General features: G+C 43.5%; 1 protein-coding gene across 3 annotated transcripts in view; it reads left to right on the top strand.

Annotated features, from left to right (window-relative positions):
- The window catches only part of cdc14ab (cell division cycle 14Ab), a 33,191-nt gene extending 25,885 nt beyond the window's left edge, over positions 1-7,306 (top strand). Inside the window, exons 7-16 of one of the 3 annotated variants that reach the window (XM_037114422.1) lie at positions 663-725; positions 1,227-1,314; positions 1,410-1,640; positions 2,209-2,347; positions 2,962-3,151; positions 3,228-3,328; positions 3,399-3,446; positions 3,585-3,713; positions 3,898-4,261; positions 5,323-7,306. In XM_037114422.1, coding sequence (XP_036970317.1) covers positions 663-725; positions 1,227-1,314; positions 1,410-1,640; positions 2,209-2,347; positions 2,962-3,151; positions 3,228-3,328; positions 3,399-3,446; positions 3,585-3,713; positions 3,898-4,261; positions 5,323-5,352 — 1,383 coding nt within the window. In that variant the 3' untranslated portion in view covers positions 5,353-7,306. The remainder of the gene's footprint in view (positions 1-662; positions 726-1,226; positions 1,315-1,409; positions 1,641-2,208; positions 2,348-2,961; positions 3,152-3,227; positions 3,329-3,398; positions 3,447-3,584; positions 3,714-3,897; positions 4,262-5,322) is intronic. The other 2 variants (XM_037114423.1, XM_037114424.1) reach the window with 2 other exon arrangements.
- Positions 7,307-7,887: the final 581 nt, after the last annotated feature.

The following is a 7,887-nucleotide window of genomic DNA, read 5'->3' on the forward strand; positions in this document are numbered from 1 at the left end:
TTCACACTTTTTTGTTTACAACATAATTCCATATGTGTTCATTCATAGCTGTGATGCCTTCCATGAGAATCTACAATGTAAATAGCCATGAAAATAAAGAAAAAATAGTAGTTTATGTATACATGTCTATGGGAGTCACGTCCTTTAGTCTTTAATAAGAATGTGTTTGTCTCCAGGCTGCAGCTGATGATTATTGTAACTGATTATTTCTGAATGATCAGAAGTTGTTTGTTCTCTAAAATCTTATAAAACGTTGCAAACTGTCGATTAATTTTCATTCTCAAAAGTTCAAAGATTTAATTTGAATATGTTTTTACAAAGTGACAAACTGAATGCTGATTGGTCGACACAGTGGAGATTAAAAACAAACAACTGACTAAAATACAACACCTGGTGTCAACAGCGCCCCCCTCAGGCCAAAGGCTTCAGTGGCTCAAACTGAAGACAGTCAGCATGACTGGATGTACCGAGATGTTTCCCACCTGTATAGAGCACCTGGTGTATAACAGGTGTGTACACCTGTTAAACACCAGGTGTGTACTGAGACTGAGTGACTGCAGCAGCGTGGGGTTGATCCCAGCCCCTCCTCCTCCCGTCTCTCTTCAGTTCTTCCTGACACAAAACGACAAAATGAATATAAGTGTTTGTGTCTCATGTTTCAGGCTCTGCAGCACGGCTTCTTTGACTTTGAGACGTTCGACGTGGACGAATACGAACACTATGAGGTACAAACAGCAGCAGTCAGTGAACCTCCTGAACTCTGCAGAGCTGAACACACATTAATTATTTAGGAGATGAAGACAAAGCTTTTGACATGTCAGAAGGTAATTCAGGAGGTTTAATCAGAACATGTGATGACAGAACAATCACACATGTTCACCACACTCACTGCAAAGTTTACATCAAATGAGTTCAAAATAAACTTAAGACAAAAAATAAAAATGATGTGTAATATAGTTAAAACCTGAATCAAGATTCAAGATCAACAAGGAGTGCATGTTCCATTTCCCTGTTTCCTATATAATAAATGATGGACATGTTAACAGTTTGAAGGAGAGAGGATGTGTTCGCTGACACGTTGATACTCACAGAGTAACACTGCAGCGCCCCCCTCAGGTTGATCTCTGTGACACAACATGCTTATCAGACTTACCTGAGAGCTGCTGATGCTGTCAGCTTGATCACCTGCCAATTGTCTCTGATTAAACCTGTTTGTGTCTTTGGAGCGGGTGGAGAATGGAGACCTGAACTGGATTGTCCCGGGGAAGTTTCTAGCCTTCAGCGGTCCTCATCCTAAAACTAAAATAGAGAATGGTGGGTCAGCAGTCTGTTTATCAGGACAGCCGTTGTCATGCACCTTCTGTGTGTTGGTTGTTTCTGAACACCTGTGGTTGCTCCGCCCCCTGTAGGCTACCCTCTGCACGCCCCCGAGGCGTACTTCCCCTACTTCAGGAAACACAACGTGACTACTGTCATCCGTCTGAACAAGAAGATCTACGACTCCAAACGCTTCACCGATGCCGGTTTCGACCACTATGACCTCTTCTTCTTGGATGGCAGCACACCCGGTGACATCATTATACGCCGTTTCCTGCACATCAGCGAGAGCACGGACGGAGCAGTAGCCGTCCACTGCAAGGGTGAGGGCTTCCTGTCCAGTCTGTCCTCTATCTGTCCTCTCAGTTCTGGTCCGTGTCCTGTCCTCTGCAGAGCTGTGATATCGCTGTGAGCAGACTGATATCAGTAACAGTGCGACACATTCAGGCGCTGAGAGGAGAACATGATTTTATTCTGATGGTTTCTGTCAGGAGAATATTAAAGAAGGAACAGATTCCTCAAAGTCTTTGATTAAAGGATATTTAAAGAATAATAACTTTGCTTCTTCCATCATCAGCTGTGGAAAAACATTGATGTGTCTAATTCAGAATATTATTAAGACTTACAAACCAGTTGAAAGACTTGTGAATGTCGCTGCTGAGGTTTATGATCTGCTGCTCTCATCTGTTCTGTGAACCAGAAGGAAAATAAACAAAAGCAAAATGACAAATCGTCTCCTGGCAGTGTGGAAGGAACCAATCAGCTGCCTTTGATAAGTCAACTGTGTTTGAAAACCGGCTGTTCACACTGATGTTGGATTACAAGTGTTCTTTGGATCAAAATGAATCAGCAGCTCACATTCACTAACCTGTCTGTCTGTCCGTCTGTCAGCTGGTCTAGGCCGGACGGGCACTCTGATTGGCTGTTACCTGATGAAACACTACCGCTTCACAGCAGGTGAGGCCATTGCCTGGATCAGGATCTGTAGACCGGGCTCTGTGATTGGACCACAGCAGAACTTCCTGGAAGAGTGAGTTATTAATTAGAGTCGGATCTCTAATGTTCACGTCATGTGTCATGTTTATCCATCAGTCTGTTCAAAACAGTTAACATGACAAGAATCACTTCACTGGTTATCATCCATACACGCACACACACAGTCTGTGATTTTCCAGTCTGTGTGTTTGTGTCAGCCTCCAGGACTCAGACCAGGTCCAGGATTGGAGGCTGTGGTCTGTGGACTTTGTTATTAATTAGATTAACACACCTGGTTTACTGAAATATAGTAAAGGTAACTAAACTTCCTGGATGTACCTGAAGCAGTTCACAAAAACTGTCTTTAGTACAGTGCGTATCAGTGAGTAATCTGATTACTGATCTGCGGTTGTGACTGAGCTGACTGTGGATCAGTGAGTAATCAGATTTTTTATTTTTGGCATTTATAGGTTTTATTGATAGAACAGCTGAGGATAGAACAGGAAACAGGATGAGAGAGAGGGAGAGTGACATGGGGCAAAGGGCCCTGGGCCAGGACTCGAACCCGTGGCCGCCACAGCGAGGACATGGTCTCTGCTGGGACCAGATTAATCAACTCAGAGAACATCAGACCGCAGCTGCTCATCAAACTTCTGTCTGTGTCCACAGGAAGCAGTCAGCCATGTGGTTGCTAGGCGACAGCCAACGTTCCCAGAAGATCAAGACGGAGGAGAGGGCGGTGTCTCACCTCATCACTACCATGGATGACCTTGCCTTAAACCCCGCCCACAACTCTACAAACTTCGCCCACAATAACAGCAGCATGTTTGGATCCCCGAGCAGCGACCGCCTGACTGACGTGCGTGTTTCTCTTCAGTCCCTCTGAGCCCGTCCTCATGTCTGTGGTCTCATGGTGCATTTGTTTGATCCTCCAGAGTGAGCCGGTGGACAGCGGACCAGGTCTGACTCAGGGAGACAAACTGAGAGCCTTAAAGAGCCGACGGCCCCCCCGACCCGCCACCACCGGAACGCTCAGGTACCAGATCCCAGACCAGAGTCAGTCAGTTCAGGTTTGAATCCGCACTGACTGCCATGTTGTGTTTCAGAGTGGAGGAGATGAAGGTTCACAGCAGGTCGACCTCGCAGCCACTCAGGTAACTAAACACCTGAGTGACATCATGAGCACTCCGTGGATAAAGGAGTGTAAATGTTTGCACACAAAATGACTCATGATGATGACGCACTTATCAATTAATGATAAATGTACTGATCTGGTTTATGTCACTGCTTAGATTGTCGATGGGTGTCGGCCAGGGCCCCTCCTCCCCCCTCAAGACCTCCAAGTTCCCAGCATCCTCTTCTTCTGCTGCAGCCAAGAGGATCGGAAGAAGTCCATCGTCATCGGCCTCCAACATGAGGAGGTTAGTGTAACCGCCCACCTCTTGTCTGACTCAACACTTCCTGTCTGATTTAAAGTTGGAATAAGTCAGGTTCAACTGGTCTGACACAGGTTTAAGCCCAGTTCAACTGGTCTGACACAGGTTTAAGCCCAGTTCAACTGGTCTGACACAGGTTTAAGCCCGGTTTACTGTGATTTATCCTCAGCTCACGGTTGGCCAGCTCTCTCAGTGATCTGTATGCTGCAGACGTGGAGGAGGACAAAAACTCTCCCTACTCCTCTCTTCCTCCTCCCTCTTCCTCCTCCTCCTCCTCTGTATCTCTCAGCCCCTCCCCCTCCGCTCTGGCCCCGCTCTCTCTCAGTCGTTATGGTAATGGCGCTCGCGGTGTGCAGCAAGAGGTGAACAACAACAGCGGTGTGTACGGGGGCTCAGCAGCGCCCCCTGCAGGGAAAAGCTCCGGCTTCATCGGCAGCAGGCCAGGGCCCCAGGACTTCAACCCATACAGGGGCCCAGGGCCCTACAGCGCCCTGAAGGGCCCGTCAGGACGCTACCTGAGCCGCTCCATACCTGTAAGTCCTGACACTGCAGCCGCTCGGCCCCGCCCCTCTCTTCTGATTGGTTGCCTCTGCTCTGACATCATAACACTCTGGCCACACATCTGTAACCTCATCTGTGGTTCACTGTCAGTCACATCAACATTAAAGTTTCATGTTCAGGTCCTCCTGCTCCTCCTCTTGCTCCTCCTCCTCCTGTCTGACCTGTCACATCACCAGTTCCTCAGCTTTAACTGGCTCATGATCAGAACCTTTCAATGATTTCTAATTGTTTGAATATTTAACATTAGTGACTTTATTGATATTCTGCTGCTGTGATTCACTAACATGAAGCTGCTGCTGAGCGTTAAACTGCCAGTGATGACAGAAAACACATCTGACGTCCCTGAAGAGTTACACAGATGACCAGTAGTTGTTAACATGTCGTTATTAGATTAGTTGCACATTTATAATAATAATTTAATTCTGAGCCGTCTGTTAACTTTGCCACTGAAGACTGAATGCTTCAGTTACTTATTTCACACAAGACCCGTTGTTCAAATCAGTAATTAAGAAACCTTCTTCTCCCTGGAGTTAAAGTCCTGGTCAGAGCTGCTGTAAATCACCTCTGTCTGCCATGTTCACCGGGGGGCTGCTGAGCCAGTTCTGGTGCTGCTCACTGGTTGTAGTACTGCTCCTTTATGTTCTGACCCCACCCTGTGTCTGAAAAACTCCTGCACTTCTATCACTGTTAACCCCAGCACTCCCGCGGGTAGCTGCATAGCTATCTGAGCTAACTAGCAGCTACAGTTAGCAGCAGTTAGCAACGTCCGTGTTACAGCCGTCCTCCTGATACTTTGATCCACCAGAACAATGAGACTCAGATCCTGAATGTGCTCTGATGTCATCATAACTCATAACTCATCATAGCATCAAGTCAGATTATTTTATTTCAAGTCAAGTTGGGTCCGAACAGAACCAGAACTGAACCTCCATGTTCTCCTCACGTTTTCTGCTCTCATGTTCTCCTCTCATCTCTGGATCTCATCAGAACCATCCAAATGTGACTTCTTCTGTGGTGTCTGTTTGTCTTCCAGTCTCTTCAGTCTGAGTACGTCCAATACTAGAACTACAGACCTGACCTGAGGACAGATTACCCATAATCCCCAGTGTGGGCGGCTCAAAGGGAAAGCTGGTGAAGCAGCTGTGTGTTCATACTTTATGTAAATGAGCTGATGTAAATATGTTGTCATTACTTGCGTGTGATTGGCTGAAACAGATTTATTTAGATAAGAAGACTCATTTTATATTTGTTTTTTTTATAAACTGAAGGAACAGCTGACAGCAGCTCTCTGTTGTCATGGTTACAGTATTGTCTTCTGATTACTGATGTTACAGATCAGTTACTGATCAGTTAGTGTTGTTAGTGATCAGAAATCAGATTCACATTAATCAGCAGCAATAATAATGAAGAAGGGACAAACTCAGGGGGTGTGTGTGTGTGTGTGCGTGCGTGCGTGCACGTGTGTGTACGTGTGTGTGTGCACGCGAGAGTGAGCGTGTGCGTGCGTGTGTGTATGGGGCGGAGCCAGCAGCAGTCAACAGTCAGTCAGCCTTTAGGACTCATCTGATTGGTCAGCCTGGAGTCTCTGAGACAAACCGGAGAGTAAAAATGATCAGCTGATGAAACATTAATCCGTCAGTTTAAAGTTATTTTAATGTTTTTTTAGCTTCACGTGATCATCAGTATTTAAACTTAACGATTATTACAACAGTTATTAATCTTCATTAAAATGTTTGAGTAGAAAAACAAATTTTTCAAGTGAAACTAAATGTTTATCATCCTTGTCACAGGTTGATATTATTGGTTATTGATTCAGAATAAACATCAGTTTGATTCTTGTCACAGAATAAGACACAACATCTCTGCTGAAAACAGATTCAAGTTTTTAGGTGAATAAATCTCCAACAGTCTGATCAATAAAATGTATTTATTATTTTAGTGTTTGCTCTTGGTGTCACGCTGTAGACCAGCTGATGATGCGTTTACTGACCAGAGGATGTGTTGTAGAATTGAGCCCTGTGTCTCCTTTATGAGCAGCAAACATTTTGTGTTCTGTGATGAAATATCAGATAATCTGAGGTGTTTGACATGACATGTCTCTCCTTTAAATTTACTTGTTAATTCTAGTCATTTTAATTATGAATGATTTTAAACGAACAAAACACTTAATAGATCTCATCATCATCCACTACTAATTAAGGCTTAAATCAAACTTTCACCCTGTTGTTAAAATGAATGAATGAATTATTATATATGATGAGTTTTTAACATTTAACCAGGAGTTTACTCTAAAAACGTCAAACAACATAAAACCATTTTTTTGCTTTTTCTAATTCATGTTGTTATTTAAAAACTCTGGAGATGATCCATTAATATTATTGTCCATTGATTGTAGTAATGACATGTTAATGAACAGAGCTGAAGTCCATCAGTATTAATGTGAGTTCAGGAAACATTGACATTCGAAAAGATTAAAAAGTTTAAATGATTTTTTTCACATAATTTTGATCCATAAACTGAAAATCTGACAGCTGAGATCAGCTGATTTTCACCTTCTGGTGACTCACCTGCTGACTGTTCTTAAGCTGCTCTGATTGGTTGAAACGAGATGATGGTGGATGTTAATGTGTTTATGTTTAGATGAAGGTGATGATGATGATGATGATGAGTCTTCTACCTCCGACAACGTCGTCCTGACGACCTTTGTTCGTCTTGAAGAAATGAAACGTGTCACAGACGTGTTCTCTCCGTGTTCTGTACGTGTGCGTGACTCGCGGGCCTTTAACACATTCAGGGGAAAATAAAACTGACCTTCTCAAAATAACAGCTGAGTCACTGACGTGCCTTAACCTTGAGTCTACAGCAGAGGGCTTTTATTTTGAAGGATGTTTAATGTTTCTCTGCTCCTCATGTTCTGATTCTGTATTTAATGTTGAAGTATTTCATGGAGAGAAGTTAGAAAATAACATTTTCTGTCGGAGCAATAACAGAAAATAAATGTATTTTTCTTCATCAAATTTCTTGTCGGCCTGTTTTTGTCTGTGGAGCAACACGTACATTTACTCAAGTACTGTAACTAAGTAAAACTGTGAAGTACTTGTACTGCACTGGAGTACTTCCATCTGATGACCCTCAGATGTTTACTTCACCACATTTCTCTTCACAAACAATCAACATCATGTGTTGAGACCGTGTCTACTTTACTCTGTTTACTTTACTCTGTGTCTACTTTACTGTGTCTACTTCACTCTGTGTCTACTTTACTGTGTCTACTTCACTCTGTGTCTACTTTACTGTGTCTACTTTACTCTGTTTACTTCACTTTGTGTCTACTTTACTGTGTCTACTTTACTCTGTGTTTACTTTACTCTGTGTCTACTTTACTCTGTTTACTTTACTCTGTGTCTACTTTACTGTGTCTACTTTACTGTGTCTACTTCACTCTGTGTCTACTTTACTCTGTTTACTGTGTCTACTTTACTCTGTGTTTACTTTACTCTGTGTCTACTTTACTGTGTCTACTTCACTCTGTGTCTACTTTACTCTGTGTCCACTTTACTGTGTCTACTTCACTCTGTGTTTACTTTACTCTGTGTCT

This window comes from Acanthopagrus latus, chromosome 11 (genome assembly GCF_904848185.1).
Source record: "Acanthopagrus latus isolate v.2019 chromosome 11, fAcaLat1.1, whole genome shotgun sequence".
Classification (NCBI taxonomy): Eukaryota; Metazoa; Chordata; class Actinopteri; order Spariformes; family Sparidae; genus Acanthopagrus; species Acanthopagrus latus.